The sequence below is a fragment of the Aspergillus ambiguus genome (assembly GCF_047715705.1).
Source record: "Aspergillus ambiguus strain CBS 117.58 unplaced genomic scaffold BDV59scaffold_5, whole genome shotgun sequence".
In the NCBI taxonomy this organism is placed as follows: Eukaryota; Fungi; Ascomycota; class Eurotiomycetes; order Eurotiales; family Aspergillaceae; genus Aspergillus; species Aspergillus ambiguus.
In genome coordinates this window covers 154592-174269 of record NW_027395518.1, presented here as the reverse complement: position 1 = coordinate 174269, position 19678 = coordinate 154592, and the positions used below count along the sequence as shown (strand labels likewise).

The following is a 19678-nucleotide window of genomic DNA, read 5'->3' as shown; positions in this document are numbered from 1 at the left end:
CAATCCAGATTCTCTAATCATCCGACTACCCCCCATATATTCGTGCTAAGACGAGTTTTCCGAGATTTTCTGACCTTGTCCTTCATATCTCCATCGACTAATATACGCCGGAGTCGAGCCAGTACCGCCGTTACTCGTGGCATATGCTCCAAGCAGAGTCCCTACAGACTGTCAGCCCGGAGATTTCTCCATCCTGACGAACGTCCACTTACCAGTAAACCTCCCCGTTCCCCCACTAACCAGTACAGCGTCCACGTGCTGACTGAATTTGAATTTGTCCAAATCCGGGAGCGCAGCAGACAGGATATAATGCGCGTCATCAACTGCTTGAATCTGTAGTCGAGCGCGGACTTCCTTCGACGATAACGGCAAGGCCTTGACGACGCTCTCTGGGACTGTCACATTCTGTGTTGCCGGTGTATTCAGATCATCTAGTAACGTCATCTGAAAACGCAAATGTGGAACTAGTTTCCCAGCGGACGGAAGCAGCACGACCCCCAGGTCGATATGCTGATACTGCGTGAGAAAGATCGTCACGCCGGTCTCCTCCCCTTCCTTCGTCGGGGCGAACGACACATCTACACTGTAAGTAAAATATGTATGGCTCTGACGACGTGTAACAAGTGTGATTGCTGTTTGCTCGACGCCTACCCCAGGGACCACCGGTCCGGTCAGATTGTGCTGGGAAGGCAACAAACGCAGTGAATACGGGCGCTCAACCGGCGATACGGCGAAAGCATCTGTCTTAGGGAGTCTCCAGAAGAGAAAGTGTCGAGGAATGGACGTCCCCGGAGCGAAGTCGATATTATCCGAGGCGTCAACGTACCCTCCATTCCCGGGGATCATCCTGTCGCGAGGCTGTGGCAGTCTCCATCCTGACATGCGTCCCCGTACCGGCTCCAGGATCGGCCACTCCCCCTCGTTCCACGTTACAGGGAAGAGAACAGTCTCCCTCCCCATGGGGTACACCCTCCAGGCGGGGCCAGAGCGAGTCGCCAACGCCGTTCCCCACCAGTTGCCATCGGCGTCCTGGAAGAGGTCCGCATGGCCGACGGTCTGGAAATATTCCGTCGTGTTGAGATTCGTCAGAATCGGGTTGCCGCCGTACCCGTCATAGGGGCCAGAGACGTTCCTGGACCGGGCGATGGTCTGACGATGACCGAGCTCGGTGCCTCCCTCACCGATACATAGATAGTACCAGCCGTCCTTCTTGTAGATATGGGGCCCCTCGGGCGTCGCGCCCCCGGTCCCTGTCCAGATCTTAGTTGCCGGGCCGGTGGCACCCGTCTCCAGATTGATTGTCTGCTGCGAGATCCCAGCGTACGAGACGTACGCCGTCCCGTCATCGTCCCAGAAGATATCCGGGTCTATGTCCCCGATTTGAAACCGCACTGGATCGCTCCACGCATCGTCGGAGTAGATGTCCGTGGTGGTGAAAAGCAGTCCGTTTGTCTGGAAGGTGGGATACATCGAGACATACGAAGTGAGAAGGTAGAACCTCCCCTGGCGGTATCGCAGTGTCGACGCCCAGAGGCCGTCTTGCTGGGTTTGGGAGGTACTGTTTGCTATTTCGGGCACTTGCTCGGGGCGAGTCACAGCATTGCTGACTAGTTTCCAATGGAGGAGGTCTTTACTAGCGTAGATCGGAATTCCAGGGAAGCTGAGGAAGGAGGATACCGTACAGAAGAATGTGTTGTCTTCTTCGGGGACGAACGTACAACTCGGGTCTGAGTGCCACCCGGGAAGGATGGGATTTGTATATGTCGAGTTTGTGGATGTCGACAGTACACTTCTTGCGGATGAACACATTGCAAATGCGATTACAAGTGAGAATGCCTGCCAAGTTTTCATGTTGGAGCAATTCTTCTAGTAGTATATATTCCCCACTCACTTCGAACACGCGGAGCGTAGGGTCCATCCTGTGTTTTATAGCTCTAGCGTGGGGCAACCATTGGTGGAAATTCTGGTGTAGGCTATATTCAACCACATTTAACCGTCTTGGACGAATCTAGACGGGATTAAAACACTTGAGGTCGTGGAGGAACGGTGGGCCTTGGAGATATGCCTTGCGCTCTGGTGTATCCCAGATTCCCAGATTACGGAAGAAAGCAGTAATATACTTCCTTTAATGGAAGAGACCACAATATTCGATTTCAAAAAAAAAAAAAAAGTCTCCAAATAATGCTCCTAAATTTAGTTTCGCTCAACAGTTGCGAAGAAATCCCTCGAAATACCGCGTTAGCCCGTCATGAACGTCCTCCAATTCCCCAATATAGCCAACATGCTGGTCGGGCCGCATCACGACGAGCGCACCCTTCTCCCTCTCGACGCCCCAAAGATCGTAAGCTGTACCACCACAGGAACTATCCCAGGGGCATTCACCATCACACCAGATTTTCTCGCTGTCCCATCCCCTGACCTCGTCAAGTGGACGCAAGATCTCCAGGAAGTTGAATATTGTTATGTTTTCCCACGGGGAAGTGTGAATGGTCTTGACTTCGATAATTGAATCTAATCGTTCTCCATCTGCTGTAAACCGGCGCAAAAGTGCTGTTATAGCTTTGGAAAACACCACAACACGGTCGTTTTGCTCTGCTTTTTGGATATCCCCCGCAAGTAACAGAATTCGGAATCGTCCATCGCTTGGAATCATATGTGTTGTCCACGAAGGGTTTCCACTTGCTTGGTTTCGAATTCTTGCAGGTGGCAGTCTTTCTCCCGGCGTCAAGTGTTTCGCGGGGCAGCCTTTAATGCACTTGTCCACCAGTAAACTGGGTCCATATAACGAAACCTGGCCATCAACGAAGAGCTTAAACCTGTCATGGACTTCCCTCACTTTCTCCAAGTAATCACTAGGACCAGAAGTCCCATTTGTTTTCCGCTTTTGGAATAATGGATACCAATTCCGGTCGAAGTCAATAAGCATCTCGGCTAATGGGCGGCGTTCTGTCTCGTAGGTATCAAGAATTGAGGGATGAGCCAGCCCTTTGGCGACAAGAGCTACCTTCCACCCGAGATTAAAGCTATCTTGTATGCTCATGTTCATTCCCAAGCCCATCTTCGGTGAGTGAGTATGGACGGCGTCCCCGGCCAGGAAAACCCGACCCTTAGCATTTTTAGATGCAATGCCCTGCCGCACCTTGACGTTGTCAAGATTAGCTTGTGTCTCATCAAAGAACGTCGGTCTAGTTCTTGTAGCTTACTCGGTATATTGTCCACCACTCACAGATTTGAAAATCAAATTCATAAGGACTTAAGATTCGTTGCAACTTCTGCTTGAGCATGGCCAACGTGATTGATGATCTGTCAAAAGCTTCACCTGTCTTGTTGATATCTTCGAGTGGGATGTAATACCGCACAAGTTGCCTTTCACGCGGAACAACTAAGACGGTACCCAATTCGCTTGACACAGTACCTCCACAGCGATAATCCGCTAATTTTGATTCAGTCAAATGATTTACCAAATTCCAGTGGGTAACTCACGGAAGTTGGTTATTGGAACAACATCTATTACCCCCCTAAAAGAGGGGTGAGTCGCAGTGTTTCTAATATGGAGATACGCAGGAAAGGGATCTTACCAGACGTTCTCAGTGTCGTCCTCTTCTACCGAGATACCAAGTGTTTTTCTTGTCCAGCTGTGAGCTCCATCGCACCCGATCAGGTATTTAGCCTTGACATATTCGACGCTTCCAGCCTGTCTGTTAGGGTTTAGATCTAGATCACTCCATTCGTCCTGTGGTAGATTGCATCGCAGAGGGGCCTTCGAACCCCCATAGGGTAAGGAGGCGTCAGCCTCTTCATCGCTAAGGGTTCTGAGTTTGACAGTAATGGGGAAAGCCTGGGGTTCATTTTCGCAACTCTCGTCGTACTCAAATAGCTCGGGAATGACACCTCTCTCTACTTCCATACCAGAGGACCCTCTGATAGCATCCAAAAGACATCGTTCAATACGTCCCTGCGCCAGAGTGGTATGACGAAATGGCGAAGCTGAGATGGTACGAGCATATTCTCGCCCTTGAAGTTTCAATTTCCCACTTTCATCAGGGCCCTGTGGCGTCTCAGCCTTGTAATCCACGGTCGCAGGGCTCTAGGTACCAGAAACACCTACCCAGAATACCATTTCCATGATGTTGATTCCTTCTTCGTCGATCCTGTGCTGGAACCCCATACTGTCAAACAATTCAAGTGTACTAGGTCGAAGCCCATCTGCATGGCCCCAAAAGACCTTTGTCCCGCGCTTGTCAATAATTCGAGCTTTGATTCCATACTGAGCCATCCAGTACGCGGCCGCAAGCCCTGCTGGGCCTGCGCCGATAATGAGCCTGTCAAACAATTAGCAAATGTGTCAAAAAGCCAAATAAATACATCATACACGTCGACATGGGACTCGAGCTGCTGGGACATTTTGCGGCCAACTGTTTGAATCGATCTATCTCTTTGATTTCAGGGACCTGTATGCCGATCTCTTCGGGGATCTCTTTGGATATTCCATCGAGGGGTCTTTATATATACCTTCGCTTTGACAGCGGTAACCCTGATAATAGTCTCCTAAGCTGCTGATTATTTGCCATGATTCCAACCGGTTGTACGAGAGATCCCTCCGTTCAAATCTAAATCTTCGTACTGACCACCAATTGACGGAAGACGATGGGTAGGACGAATGTTGTCCAACGTCACAAACCCCGCCTTACCACTTGCTCTGGTGAATGTTGTAGGCAAAACCAACACGATATCATGCAATGTCAGACTGCACATGCAGCTAATCACTCCCATCCTTTGTTACAGACGTCTAGCGACCAAAAGGACGGCTGAAATAGGCTGATCCAAAGATGAACGCCCTCGGCGAAATTCTACTCGAACTAGGTAAATTTCTTTTTGCTGCCACTGACGACGCCTTGTACGAGGTTTGGGGTTCTCTTCATGCACCGCGACTGATTCTTGTAGATAGAGGCCAACAGAATTGGATACTCAGTGGTTTGTGGCGCTGGATCGATTTGGTATTACTCGATACACCAGATAACTCTGTTCTACGAACGATTTTGTTTGCTAGCATTCAGTTACATCGTCGTTACAGGGGGCTGTGCGAAGCTATTAACTAGGTATAGAGAGGTGGGAGTAGTTAAATAGAATTAATTAGCAGGTCAATAATAATATTCAGGGAAGTAGCTTCGTTAAGATACTGAACACCGTGCATAGAGAACTCGACATTTTGTATCCTCTCCTATATGGGCTGCGGACTGTCGAAGCCTACAGTCTGTATAGATAACCAACTACGTTGGATATATACCTATTCACATGTATATTATGAACTTGTACTTGACTTTCACCACACACGTTGTTGTTCTCCTCCAGTTTACCCTCACCTCAACGAAGTCCTTGGCGCCTATTATCATTGATTAGACCAGAAGCGCCTCACAGCATGAGATGTGCGTTCTAGGTGTCTCCACACATGCTAGTGGACAAATATCTTAGTTCTGGGCATACGACGAACACCTTTACTGAGGAGGAGCTTGAAAGATGGTTCGTAAGCTGGACCTTGTCTGAAGGGCTCAAAATGGCGTTCTGTATATTGTCGGCAGGAAGAATGATATGCTTAAACACAAAAGGGGTTTGGGATCATTCCATAAATAGTGAAAGACGTCTGCGGTCGGCTTTCCAGGCTGGGGTGATCTGTACTTCTGGCCCTGATGCTCATGTTGATAATCTATAGACCCAGATTGTAGGAATATCGGAACCCGTAGACGGAGCTAAGGCTGTAGCTGTAGCCAACAGGATTGCTCTGAATAACAAAGACCACACAAATGGAAGGTCAGGCAGTGAGCCACCTCGGACTAGAGTATAACCTAAGTGCAGTCTTGAATCTGTCGGATTTGAACATGTCGGACTGGGGCATGAATTTGAGCCAATATGTGGGACGCTCTGAGCCTCTGACATTATCACTAAGAAATTAGTTAGAAGCGCTACGCCAGAGAAATTTGAATCCGATGAACCTTGTCTCACGCAATGCATGCCTAGAAAGAAGCCAATTAAACTAATAGACATAGATATACAACAGCCAGATCTCTCTTCTATTATTACTTCGCCTAAATCGTTCACGTTGCCTTCCACAACTGGTTGACTCGTTTTTTCTTGGCCTGTGTTTGGGTTAGTAGCTACATAACGAAGGTAAAGACGGGGAATACGTACCATCGGCGACAAGATAGCCACACCCACTGCCAACGCCACAATCGTGAGCAACAGCTGCAACTTGGAGAATCCCTTGCCGAGGATATCAAAAGCCTGGCTGGGAGTAGCACGTGTGGCGAAAATGTCCACGCCAAACGCGAAAACCAAACTCGTACTCTCGAGCAGGGTCGGCGCGGATAGCACGGTGTGGAGTCCTGTAACGTCCCGCGCGTGCGAGAGGTACCACTTGCCGTCGAACTCGAGGTACGGGTTGTACTTGAAGAGGCCCTCTTCGGCCTCAGTAGCGGACGCGTCGCGGCCGACCGGGCGGCGAGGGTCCAGGACGGGGCGGGGGATGCCAATGAGGGAGTTCGAGGACGGCAGTGTGCAGAGGAGCTGCCGAGTGGTGATTCCCTGGCGAGTCTGGGTGACCGCCATAGTGGAGATGGGTTCAGGGATGATGAAGGATTGCGAGATAACGTGCGGGAGAGGCAACGGGTCGATGCTTGAGTAATTGGATGCGGAGTCGAGGGGGCCGCGGTCGTTAGGGAGGGGAGACTCGTACAGCTCCGAGATTACCAGTTGATAGCCCTTTGCGTCTGAGGGATCGATGGTGTCGCCGAAGAAAGAATAGGCGAACCAATTTTCTGAGATGGTGGATGCGATAGGCTGTGTTGTGTCGACGTTCGCCTGTGTGCTCTCATGGAGGACCTTGCCCGAGACAGCGTCGATAAGATAGAAGCTGGCGGACTTGTCGCCAACAGCGGTGATCAGGGCGAGGTTGGGGTTCAGGTATTTGTACAGCACTGAGCGGTTGCCGAGCACCTTGCCGATGGATGCAACGGGGTCGTGGGAGGGTCGGGCCGTCGCCTGAATGATCTTCTGGCCCGGAGCAGGGAGGAACTCCCACATTGGGTTCTTGGAGTCCTTGGTGCTCCATCCGAGCACACGGCCGTCGTCACTGATGGTGACGAAGATCCCAGGACGGTCGACTGGCTCGACAGGGGCCCCATTAGGCTTGATGCCAACCGTAGTAGGAGCTCCATCGTTGAGAACTGCAATGGAACGAATTTGTGTAGTGGCTGGGCTGCGCTCAATGATTGCTCCCGAAGTGGTGTTCAGGGTGACCGAACTGCCGTCGTCGGCGTACACCGTCGCAGTGCCAGGCTGGGGGATAATTGCCTTCACGTTCCATGAGTCAGTTTCAGCAGCCTTCACACTCCAGACAACAGTGCCGTGGTTTCCCGTATTCAGTGCATACACCCGTCCATTGGCGGTGGCCACAATAACAGGTCTGGAGACACCAAATCCGTCAAGGTTGGAGACCTCATCGGTCAGAAAACTGGTGGCGATGCGCTTTGGGAGGCTTCGGAGCCATTCGGAGAAATGTTGGAGGTCGTTGATGTGACGTTTGACACGATGTACGTATGCTTTCAAAAGGCTCTCGTGACCTTCAACCTCAAGTTGATGCGCCAAATCTTCCTGGTGGTCATCTTCCACCCAGCTCGCAGCCAAAGAATCGGAAAGGGCTTCATATCTGGTCCACTCAGTCTGGCCATTGCGGATCAGTTGCCAATCACCCGACGACAGAACAGCTGCCGATCGAACAGCAACGGAGTCGCCCTTCGTGACGACCTCGGAAACAGCATGAACACCGCGTTCCGTCGGAGGCGACACGAGAGGCCATCTCCCAAGAATGCCATGCGAGGCAGATGAGACAACGGTCATCTCGGATTCGGTGATACGTGTGAAATACACGTTTGCGTCCTTGGTACTAGTCGCGAAGATAGACCAGCCCTGGATAAAAGGCAGATCATAAGCCTTCTTGACAGTCCCTGTCTTCAGGTCGATATGGTACACTTCAGCCCAGGAGCCGGATGCTGTCTCATAATGAACCAATATATGAGGCAACGAGTGGAGCTTTTTCGCGGTGTGAACGGTAATTGAGCGGATCTCTTCGGTGCCGGGGTTGAGAATATTGGCAGTCAAGATTTGTTTCCACCCAATCAGATTGATCTTCAGTATCTTGTTTGGTTTATCGGCCCAGACGATGACTGGGGCAGCGGTATTGGCACCGACGAAAAGGACAGACTCGGGGCCGGACACGTCGCTCTCAGAGTTGAGCGTCAATTGCTGATTCTGTCGGCCGGTGACGGGGTCTAAGGACGTGACTTTAATCTTGTGACCCTTTAGCAGAGCGGGTTGCAGCGAAATGTAGAAGACATCAGTCGCAGAGGAGGATACTTGGAACGGGAGGTCGTTGCTAGAAGTACCCATTCATTAGCCACGGGAACACGTTCCATCGAGTCGACATCGGAGAAGAACCCATACCTATCATCCTTGTGCTCCCACTTCACGTCGCCAGAATCTCCGTCCAGCCGGCGCACAACGCCAGTTTGCCCTCCGAACAGCGCAATGGCATCCTTAGCCGCCGAAGCCGGGGTAGCGGCATCTTCGAGCTCCAGAAGCTCGAGGTCGACCACCGACCCGTCCGGAAACCAGTTTTCCCAGATCAATTTGCCATCAAGCGCGCTCCACGAAGAAACGTAGTCACCCAGGGCGCTGACGACAGCATTTGTTTCGTCGGATGCGCGGAGGAGGCCGTGGTGGCCGCGAGTCTGGTCGACCGAAGAACGGGAGACGTTCTGTCGCCAAACCACGGAGCCATCTCGGGGATTGATGGCGCCAAGCAGGGATTTATCCGATAAGGTGTAGAGCAAGGACGCTGGAGACGAGGAGGATGGGCGAAGGAAGAAGCTGGAGTGGGACGAGGGGACTCCGACAAGGGCATGATGGAAATCGACGTGACCGATCTCATCGGGGTAGATGGCAAAAGCCGAGGGAACGCACGAGGCGAGCAGAAGAAGCGTCGCCTGTAGCCGCATTTTTAGGAACCGGTTCGAGGGTCGGGCATGGAGGCGCAGAGGGGGAGGAGAGAGAAGGTGGATGATGTTGATCGGAGGTGGTGGTTTAGTGTAGTTGCTGCGGGCGGTGATGAGTACTTGGCACAACATTCCTCCGCATAAGCCTAGCTACACTCTCCTACATCTACAACTACATAAAACACAGAGAACTTCTGGTAGAAGTGTGTCATTATATGCTTGCAATCACCCAATGCAGTTTTAGCTAATTTACAATCAATCGCCAAAGTCAACCCTCAAAAAATGCACTCAAGCCTGACCAAAGCACGTCTTGTTGGCAGCCTCGACAACCCGCTTCTCACCCTCGCTCATATCCGGGGTGGTTTCCCAAAGCTTGCTGCCCATGCCCATGGCGCGTTGTCCATCGGCGTTGATTGAGTTCCAGTCCAGCGCGCCCTTGAAGCCAGATTCACCGGGGCCACCTGCACCGGGGAAATCCCACGGTGGGGAATACTCCAGGGCCGCCTTGCGCTGCTTCATCAAGTAGTCGACATTCATCTCGCACAATGGGGTGGCGGGGATATAGAGCACACTAGAGTCCCCCTTTCCATGATGCTCCTTGTCCACCGAGTGGAGCGAGTCGCAGTGCCATGCGACGTAGTCACCAGGCTCAACCTCAGGGACCGACACCATGGTGGTTTCGAGGTCCATGTGAGGGTGCGTCACAGGGTTGTACTCTTGACACGTACCGGGGACAGCTCCGGGGAATGTGTTGTCCAGAAGGGGTTTGGAAGTCTTGGGATCGAAGAATGGGCGGAGGATGGTGTAGGCCGTGCTATGAATCAGCATCGGACAGACGTGCAGAGAACCTTCGCCGGGGGCGGTATGCGACATCGACAGCCAGCCCTGGAAGAATCTCAACATGGAGCATGCACCGGCACCGTTATACAGATCCATATTGGCGGTGAGACGGTGCTTCGCATCCCAAGGATCGTACTGCTCCCACTTGCCCTCGAAAATCTTGGAATACACACGGGAGTACTCGGGATCTTCCCAACGCTCCAGAGAGCCACCGTCAATATGAGGGCCAAGAGTGAACTTTGCATCCCCAGGCTGTCTGATGCGGAGACGATCACCATAAGTAAGAGGGTTGCGGGTGGAAATTGCCGTGCGAGGATCAGAGGAGTGCCACAGACGTTGCAGGAAGCGCTGGGTACCAAGCATATTGGGATGAGCCCGGGCTTCTGCCTGAGACGGGGTCCAGTAGAGCTCATAAACCGAAGGTGCATCAGGAGGGAACGCCTTCACACGTTCCTGGTTTGCTGCGACGTACTCCTCAATGCGGTCCTTGTACCCTCTGGCCTCTTTGCGAGGCAGCACATTTCTGATCACCACGGATCCGCGATGGCGTACTTCCGCCAGAACTTTGTCGGGCACAGTGCCGGCAACAACATCGGAATATTCCACAGATGGGATGATCTACGAGTTATTAGGCTTGATTATCATACACAAAGAGAGCTTGCGCAACTTACTTCACTTCCTTTCGTCTTGATCTTCTCAACTTCCTCTTCCATACTGGGAAGCAATCGGTTCCAGCTGTCCGTCAGAGCCTTTTCATTTTTCTCGAAGTACTGCAGTTTCAGATCCTTAAAGCGAGGCGGCAAAGGCTCTGGCTTGTAGTCAGGCCTCAAGCTAGGAAAAACGCTTGAGATGTCACCTGCAGCTTTCGTCGTTTGGGTAGCAGTAGAAGCAGCCCGGACGGCTGACTTTGGTAGAAACCTCGACATCGACATTTCGTATCGTGTGTGAGTTCGTTTTAAGGTTATAGCAACTGTCGTCTGCAGAAACAAGGCCTTTCCAGGCTTTAAATGCGCTGCGATCGTCGTAGCCGGGTGCCATAGATATGCGGAGACACGGCGGGATCCCCAAAACGGAATGCGGCACGACATCCTAAAATGGAAATCATCCGCCACATGAAGTCATGGCGAGAAAAGTCAGGCAAATTCGGGTGGCCACGCGGCATTTGATCGATGACCATTCTGCGGTAGGTTGTTGGATCTTTTGCGGAAAGCCGGACAGTGATATATTTTGGAAAAGCTGCGACTATGGTGTATGGGGTATAAGTACTCCGTATCATACAAACAGTATGGATTCGATCTACAACCAATAACACTTCAAACTCATTTCGTAATTCCAGCTAGATCTTATTCACCAATCATCGTAGCGTAGACCCACGATGATTTGCTGTTCCTTGTCACCCCGCATGCGGTGTTGGGCGGTAAAGGCTCTCATGTGGTATCAAACTTGATGCAGCTCATCGAACCAGTTGATGGACCCGTCTGGCCAGTATGGAGTACTTCGTCCATAATGGATTGCATAATTCTCATTACTCTGGGTTCAAAAGTGGGACTGATTCCGGAATATCATCGGCTGCCAATGATCCTCTCGGGATATTACTGTCTTGGTCTACCCCGCTAGGATTGACCCGTTGTACGGCGTACGGGGTATGCGCCACCGCCATGCACGATCCTTCGGGCAACTGGAAACAGAGACAGCCTGGGACTGGCGGAGATTCTGAAATTTGGTGTCGCTTTTCCAGACTAAGGAGGGGTCTCATTATGGGAGACTGTAACACTGCTGGCTGAAGGCTCCTTGAGCGTAGTACTGTAGAACCCGGGATTCTGTCCGAGAGGGACCACTTCTTCTCGGTCCAATGCCGCCCCACGAATCCCCTCATCACTTCCCGATACGGATATTCCAACCACTGATGGCGCAGTAATGTGACCCGAGAACCTATTGTCCTCCCCGGGCAACCCGGTCCTATTTCAACCACCGTGAATCCTGTGTCTGGGAGAGAGAAGAGCTCCCTTCCCGCATCAATTCACACGCCCCCACCAACAACCATGTCGTTTTCTGTCCAAGGAAGGTCTGCTATCGTGACCGGAGCGGGATCAGGTGCGTCGGCACTAATCAGGCGGCAGCCAGTATAAGTTAGCTAAATATTTCGGGTTTAGGCATTAACCTGGCCTTTGCCAAACTGCTCCTGGAAAACGGTTGCAACGTTCTGATCGCAGACCTAGCTCTGCGTCCGGAGGCTCAAGTGGTCGTTGATAAACACTCTGGTGCATCGAGCCCTCGTGCTGTTTTCCAGAGGACGGATGTGACCGACTGGAAGCAGCTAGAGCAAATGTTCGAGGTGGCCGAACAGGAATTCGGAGAGATTGATATTGTGTGTCCAGGAGCCGGTATTTACGAACCGGTATGTTCAAGCCATTTCACTGACTGTTCTTTGTTCTGACTTGGACCAGCATTGGACCAATTTCTGGCGTCCCCCTGGTACTCCCGAGAGCCGGGACGCGCAGCATGGCGGCCGGTACGCCTTGCTGGATATCAACCTGACTCATCCGATCCGCACTACACAGCTGGCACTTTCTCACTTCCGCAGCCGTGGAGCCCCCCAACGTCGCAAACACATCATTCATATCTCCAGTATCGCCGGACAGAACCCTGCTCTGGCGGCTCCTATCTATGTGGCGACGAAGCACGGGATTAACGGCCTGGTCCGATCCATGGCTAAGCTCGACAACAAATTCGGCATCCGAGTCACTGCCGTCGCACCGGGCGTGATCAAGACGCCCCTGTGGACAGAACACCCCGAGAAAATCAAGATTGTCGATGACAAGGCGGATGCATGGGTGACACCCGAAGAAGTTGCCGAGGTGATGTTGGCCTTGATTCAGCAGGACTCTGTCAGTGAAATCATTGGCGACAAGTCCGGTAAGGGGCCGCAGTTCCTGGTCAGCGGTGGGACTGTTCTGGAGGTATCCAAGACGGTGCGTTCAGTCAGTCCGTTTAACGACCCAGGACCGTCGGACCGGGCTGGCAACACGGTGTCGGACATGAATGTCCTGGAGGATGAGGTGTTTGATCTGCTGTCGAAGAGGGGATGGGGTGCGCCCAAGCTGTGAGAGGCGAGATGGATAATATAGAGCCAGATATAATGAACGTATGAGCAGAATGAAGAGAATGAAGATCCCTGAGACAATGTGGACGATGGAGAGTGCGGAGTTGGTCGTTAGTCAACATGGACCAACTCATACTTCATCAGGCGTTCGTCGGGTTACCCGAAGCGGACTAGGGCCGGCGAACCCTTCCTGCCTGAGGCTGGCATCATCGGCCATCGATTTATCGCCATTTCCGCCTCCTCTTCTGCTTCTCCTCCATCTTCCTTATCAACTTCTTCCTTTCCTCCCACCTCCCTCCCTCGCCGTCGGCTTTCTCCCCAGCTATCCTACTCCGGCTATCTCGCTGGCCCGAGTGGCTATTATGCTGGTCACTGTCTCGTCGACTGCGGATTGAAAGCATCGCCTTTTTTTCCCGTCTAGAAGGTCGTGTGGCCACGTCCTTATCTATCGATCCACTGCGCCGGCCAGCGTACAACCTCGCACAATGCTGGACGATGAGGCCTCTATTGGGGTCGGACCCGCTGGTGGGATCCAAAATGCGTCGCGAAGGTAATTCCTGCTTTTCCTAAGGCTCATACGCTTTCTACGGAGCCAACATACTGCTGTCGCGAATGTAACGCTCTGGCTGACTTCGGATGACCGCTTCAGGCGTGGATTGAGAGGGAAACGAGAGTCTGGCTTTCATGGCCAGGCCAGTTGGGTTAGTTGTGTGATTAATTTGGTGAATACAAGTACGTTCTTGCTGTCGTTGATGTGTCCATTTCCCTTTCTCTGGACGCCTATCTGACACCACTGTCTTACATTAGTTATCGGCGCTGGAGTCCTTGCCATGCCTTTGGCCATTTCACACATGGGGATCGTCCTCGGAGTCTTAGTGATTCTATGGTCTGGAACGACAGCAGGTTTCGGTCTTTATCTTCAGTCTCTCTGCGCGCAATACCTCGATCGCGGTACAGCCTCCTTCTTCGCTCTTTCGCAATTAACCTACCCTAATGCCGCCGTCGTCTTCGATGCCGCGATCGCGATCAAGTGTTTTGGTGTCGGTGTTAGCTATCTTATTATTATCGGAGACTTGATGCCGGGGGTGGTGCAGGGTTTCGTGGGTGGCTCGCCCGCCTACGATTTCTTGGTCGATAGGCATTTCTGGGTGACGGCGTTCATGTGAGTTATCAGCTATCGCTCTACAAGGATTTGATGTTGGCCCGCACTAACGCCGATTTATTTCTCAGGTTGATTGTCATTCCCTTGTCCTATCTCCGTCGCTTGGACTCCCTGAAGTATACGAGTATCGCGGCGCTAATATCCATGGCATACCTGGTGGTCCTAGTGGTTTACCATTTCGTGGAGGGCGATACTATGGCCGATCGAGGCCCTATCCGTGTCATCCACTGGGCAGGTCCTGTTCCTACCCTCAGCAGTCTTCCAGTTATTGTCTTTGCTTTTACTTGTCATCAGAACGTGCGTCTTCCTTCCCCCTCCCTGCAGGCTGGCATTAACTCGTAAAATAGATGTTTTCTATCTTGAATGAGATCGAAAACAACAGCCATTTCCGAACGACAGCCGTTGTCTTTTCCAGTATCGGAAGTGCTGCGGCTACCTACATCCTTGTCGCCATCACTGGCTACCTTTCCTTCGGTAACAGTGTCGGCGGAAACATCGTGGGAATGTACCCTCCCGGGCTCTGGGCGACGATTGGACGCGCTGCGATCGTTATCCTGGTCATGTTCTCCTACCCTCTGCAGTGCCATCCTTGTCGCGCCTCCGTGGATGCTGTCCTGCGCTGGAGACCCAGACCATCTCCCTCCGGAAGCGATAATTCACCCCACCGACACCCTCTTCTAGGACCGAGAGGCAGCCGTGCTCCAGAGATGAGCGATCTCCGTTTCTCCGTAATCACCACAACTATTCTTGTGCTGAGCTACATTGTTGCCATGACCGTGTCGTCACTGGAGGCAGTTCTGGCCTATGTCGGCAGCACCGGAAGTACCAGCATCAGTTTCATCCTCCCCGGCCTTTTCTACTACAAAATTTCCTCTCCGGATTCGCCCACTCATCAGCGCCTCATGAAAGAAGATGATGAAGTGGCCGAAGATATGCTCGGAGATGATAGTGATGACGAGGATGATAACGAAACTTCCCAGGCCCGGCCCTTGACGGAAAGCGGGATCCTTCGGCGCAGTAGTCGTCACTGGCGCCGCGGCCTTCTGCGGAAACTTAGCCTGGCTCTTTCGATCTACGGATTTGTCGTTATGATCGTCTGTTTGGTCACGAATTCGCTTTTCATCGCATCCCATTAGACATCCTTCTTCCCTAGATCTACATCACATGATCAGCCGTACACTAGACATGTGAGATATAGGGTCTATTTCGACTCTTTCATACATTGTCGCTCACTGATTCGTCTTACCTTTCCATTCCCCCTGATTAGACGGGGGCAGAGCACGGCCTCGACGATGGCTTTCAGTTACCTTTCCTTATTATACCATTGCACAGGCGTTGGGGATCTGTATGGCTTGCTTTTTAATAGGTTCTTGCTTGACTGCGATACAGCCATTCCCTCCAAACTCGTTATGTTTCTTTGCATATATATGTGACTATACCGACTTGAATTTAAAGTTACGATTCATCCATCTTGGGTGCATAGGCTTTGATGTGCACGCCCGGTTCTGTTCAGGCCATCCACGTTCGATAATCAATCGTGTATACTGTGGGCTTGCTATATTGTAGTCATGTTGGTCAAATTCTATTGACTCCATTTGCATTCCGCTACATTGCTTTCAATGCCCTTGTTCATTATGGTTCAATAGAACTGTATATCCGAGCTTCTGCAGAACGGAACCAATTAGAAGATCTCATTTCTTAGTAGGTAGTTATACGAACTAGGAAAAGAGTATGTAACAGCTTTGGGTCGTTATAGTTTTGAACAGCGGTATGCACACTAAACTAGTCTTAGTTCGGATGGCTATATAATGCGTTCAAGTTACTAATCATTTGCACAACGTCTTCAGTGCATATATTATATTTAATAGAGAACCAGCTGAATGGATCTTCGAGCTTCGTTAGATAGAGGATATAATTTCAGAGATACTTATCGGAGCTACTAGATGTAATAGCTCTTCGGCTAGGATAAGCAGTATATTAACCTTAGCTAGTGCGCACGAAACAGCTATATAATACTTATGTGTTAGCCTATAAACCGGGATAGGAAACGGCCTACATCCAGATATTGATGAATAAAAGAATTGCTCCCCTCGTAATGAGTCAGAAGGAGTGGTGATCGAGGTGATGGGTGGTGGGAACTGTAGACATCTGTCAGTGTCCTGAAGGAGAACATTCTAAAGGCCAATTTTGACGAGAGCTGCTATGGCAACTATTCTATTCCAGCATATGGGGATATCGCCTATGGCGCCATCTGAGGTGTCAAGCAAGGACTGCGTGGAGATCTATCGAGGACATATCATTCCATAAATAAGGGATTGACTGCTTGTTCTGAATAGGGATATGATCCCAGCCTTCAAAACTTGGTTCTCCATGATGTCTATGTTGCTCTGTCCTCTCAACTGACGGAAATGATAGTGACAATTTCTAGGATGGCCAGCAGCATCAAAGCAACCTAAGCTAGTAGTCCTTCCGAGTACTGTCGATCGGCCTCTGGCCCCAGATCCGCCTTATTCCGTGCACAATCTGAAGACCTTGGTTGTCGATCTCATCTTGAACTCTACCGATTATTGTTTTCACATCCTGTGTAGTGCGGCATCCGTTCACACCACCTTGTAGAACTATTCCTTGCAACGAGGTCGAGAAGAGTCGTATCATAAGGTCATTTGCCAGAGCCTTCAGTTCTGATTTATCTGTTGAAAGCAGTGTGGATTTCTCACAATGGACGAGCCCGGCTGCCAAAAATAGGTCAAAGACGGTTTCGGTGTGCCTATTATGCTTAGATCAATCCAATCTCGGTAGCCCTTATACTTAGTTATTATGAAGGGGAGTGCCTCACCTGATGTCCCGTCCACACTTCAGTGCGAAGTCGATATCAAAGTTCACCATCTCAGTGAACGCCAACGACGATGGAATAGAGCTGTATAAGCTGTAGTCTGAATCCTCCCAAAGGAGGTAGCCTCCTGGCTCTATTGATATCAGATAGTAAGTGACTATTCCCAAAACATGGGATCCATGACATACTAAGAAGAGCTATCATGTTTTGTAGGATGAGATCCCACTCTGTCTTGATGAAAGCATACTTCAAAAACTTTGCATGCACGACGTCAAAGGTGCCGATAAATTCAGCGCTAAATTCGCGCCGTATGTCATGTTCGTGAAGCGTCAACTGGGGAGGAAGAACTTGAGACGGTGGAAAGAGCACCGGGGATACATCGAAGCCCATTAAACGAGAGGACTGGTGTTTTGGCAGTTGCTGATACACATCAAGCAACCATTGTCTGTGGGAATATGTTAGACTACACTATTTCAGGACTGACTATCCACAAGCGATCGCCTACCCAGTTCCTGTAGCCACGTCTGCAATGCGAAGTGGCTCACTCTTCCTAATCGAAAGACATGACGGAAGTAGTTGCCCATCGGTCAGTATGTTAAAATATGCTTGACCATCATTAAGCCTAGGGTTTGTTAGGCTATGAGGGCACAGGTTGACTGCGCGAATGTATCGAGGTCATACCTAGGTTTTTCTTTAACGATTTCTGATCCTAGAATATAAACGTTTGCTGGTTTGGTCGGCATGATGACGGATTCCTTTTGAAAATTTCAGGATCGTCATGCTACTGGGTAGTCTAGAGCCATGAAATGGTAGGCTTTATAGCCCGAGTAGACCCATGACTTTCCCCTCAATAGTTAGTGTTGATGACATTTCCAGTGTTACTCTCATTAGTCCAAGCTCTTATTGCCATGTGTCATCTGCAAGCCGTGCAATACATGGCTGGACACAGCAAGGTTTAGCCGTCACAGTAGTTGGCAATAATAACCGACTGCTTGAGCGAATATGTGATGACTTCCACTACTTAAAGGGGATGCGATAAGCACCACCCTGTGCAATTCGGGATACTTTCTCCTCGAATATTTATAGCCCCCGTTGTGGTGCAGACGTGGCGATGATACAACAAGTACGGCGAGCTGTTTTCGATCCGGAGCGGTTCTTGGTTGATATCGAGGAAACATGCCGCGCAATCGGTGCTCCATATTCACAGGGGGAGACCATGAAAGTCCTGCAGACGTTCCAAGCCAGTTTCGCTCGAGGGGCTGTGTTGTGGAGAATCACCGATCTCCCCGGAGATGCTCTCAATTATCGATTTTACGAGCGTGTATCTATTGACGCTGTATCTTGCGCTGTTAAAGGAAAACTATTACAGCCAAATCAGCCTTTGTCTCAGCTGATAGTCTCCTGGAGTTCCTTATACCCGGGAGTCGCGCAACAGTCCTGCGATTTTGATGCTGAGCGAGGCTTGACAAAAATATGGGTTTATCTTGGGGATATGCGCCCTCTGGGCGACATATTGGGCGCACCCCATGTGCCGAAGTCTATGCGCAATCACGCAACGACCTTCTATAACCTTAGCCTAAATGTCATCCGACACGTCGCTGCCGATTTTACCTCAAACACAGTCAATATCTACTTTCGCGCTCACGGCGCGTTGACGCTGGAGCGAGCAAGAAGCTTAGTACGTCTGGCCGATCCGGCCTACCTTCTGGAGCGTGAGGAGGTAGAAGGGATGCGGCAACTTCTAAATCCTACGGGATTCACCTTTGCTGTGACCATGGATTATATCACGGGTGAGATAAAAAGAGTGGGAATATATGCTCTGAAGTTGGCGCCAGGCACTTACCCAGCGATGGATGAGAAATTGAAGGTTTTTTTTGCTCAGTCACCATCATATGATGAAGAAGAGATGAACGCAGTTGCTTGGTCATTTGGCAAACATGGTGCCAGATATGTCAAGGCAGAGAGGAGCTACTGTGGAGGGCTAGTACCGTTGATGAGACAATGGAACAGCGCAATGAGTTCATAGACTCGTGCCAGTTAATATCCATGATTCGGCGGCCTCCTCGTTATTCAGCGCATGATCATACAGCCACCTAGTAGTAGTTGATGATTCGACCGCTTGAAACTACTCGATGGCAGCGGTCTTCGTTTTTGAGGTGCTAGGACTTCCAACGATGCAAAGAGTAAGAAGCAGTAGGGAAAAGACTGCTATATCCATAAACTGCTCCGCGTTCTGCTGGAAAACGTGCACTTGCATGCCTGCCGATCGTGCAGCGACTGAGAAACTTGAGAAAACCAGCTACTGAAGCATAAACCGCAGCAAATGGCGAATTGAGAGCGGATCCAGCCTGCTGCAGTCATTCAAGTATGATCCACTGCGGACTAGCGTCCGCTAGCTCCGTTGGATATCTAACCGATTCAGCACATATAACACCTTGGGCTTGACGTAGGATTTCCCTATGAGATTAGTAGATTAGGCTTCCTTGGATTGTCATGCAAATTCAATGGCCCGCTTCCAAATTATTTTAAGATAAAAAAGCAAAAGACTGTTGTCTCTTTAGGATAGGGATATTTTAGGATTACTCAGAATGTAATGTTGTGTGATAATATAGCAGCAAGAGGACTTCGCCTTTTTAGATTATAGTTCTTATACCAATATAGTCGAATCCTGATCAGTTGGACAAAAATGAGTC

The 19678-nt window shown here is 50.6% G+C and overlaps 6 protein-coding genes across 6 annotated transcripts; 2 read left to right on the top strand and 4 right to left on the bottom strand.

Annotated features, from left to right (window-relative positions):
* Positions 1-45: 45 nt before the first annotated feature.
* BDV59DRAFT_191304 (glycosyl hydrolase) lies at positions 46-1809 on the bottom strand (the record flags this gene model as incomplete). Its single annotated transcript, XM_073691880.1, has 2 exons — positions 46-161; positions 213-1809. 2 exons carry the CDS (start codon positions 1807-1809, stop codon positions 46-48), a joined length of 1713 nt encoding a protein of 570 aa, XP_073550785.1.
* Positions 1810-2203: 394 nt separating this feature from the next.
* On the bottom strand, positions 2204-4404 carry BDV59DRAFT_210720 (putative phenol 2-monooxygenase; the record flags this gene model as incomplete). Its single annotated transcript, XM_073695658.1, has 6 exons — positions 2204-3139; positions 3204-3433; positions 3484-3518; positions 3579-4048; positions 4109-4322; positions 4373-4404. The coding sequence occupies 6 exons, from the start codon at positions 4402-4404 to the stop codon at positions 2204-2206; spliced, it is 1917 nt and encodes a 638-aa protein (XP_073550784.1).
* A 1688-nt stretch (positions 4405-6092) lies between these two features.
* BDV59DRAFT_191302 (uncharacterized protein) lies at positions 6093-10819 on the bottom strand (the record flags this gene model as incomplete). The annotated part of the gene is made up of 5 exons (XM_073691879.1): positions 6093-6134; positions 6187-8428; positions 8497-9038; positions 9375-10505; positions 10559-10819. The coding sequence occupies 5 exons, from the start codon at positions 10817-10819 to the stop codon at positions 6093-6095; spliced, it is 4218 nt and encodes a 1405-aa protein (XP_073550783.1).
* Positions 10820-10852: 33 nt separating this feature from the next.
* Positions 10853-11097, bottom strand: BDV59DRAFT_171847 (uncharacterized protein). The gene has a single exon (XM_073688626.1). It carries the CDS (start codon positions 11062-11064, stop codon positions 10891-10893), a length of 174 nt encoding a protein of 57 aa, XP_073550782.1. The 5' UTR covers positions 11065-11097; the 3' UTR covers positions 10853-10890.
* Positions 11098-11929: 832 nt separating this feature from the next.
* BDV59DRAFT_191301 (transmembrane amino acid transporter protein-domain-containing protein) lies at positions 11930-15288 on the top strand (the record flags this gene model as incomplete). Its single annotated transcript, XM_073691878.1, has 8 exons — positions 11930-11981; positions 12041-12285; positions 12335-12990; positions 13460-13540; positions 13640-13722; positions 13798-14152; positions 14221-14449; positions 14500-15288. 8 exons carry the CDS (start codon positions 11930-11932, stop codon positions 15286-15288), a joined length of 2490 nt encoding a protein of 829 aa, XP_073550781.1.
* Positions 15289-18076: 2788 nt separating this feature from the next.
* BDV59DRAFT_210716 (prenyltransferase-like protein) lies at positions 18077-19176 on the top strand. The gene has a single exon (XM_073695657.1). It carries the CDS (start codon positions 18097-18099, stop codon positions 19009-19011), a length of 915 nt encoding a protein of 304 aa, XP_073550780.1. The 5' UTR covers positions 18077-18096; the 3' UTR covers positions 19012-19176.
* The last annotated feature ends 502 nt before the right edge of the window (positions 19177-19678 follow it).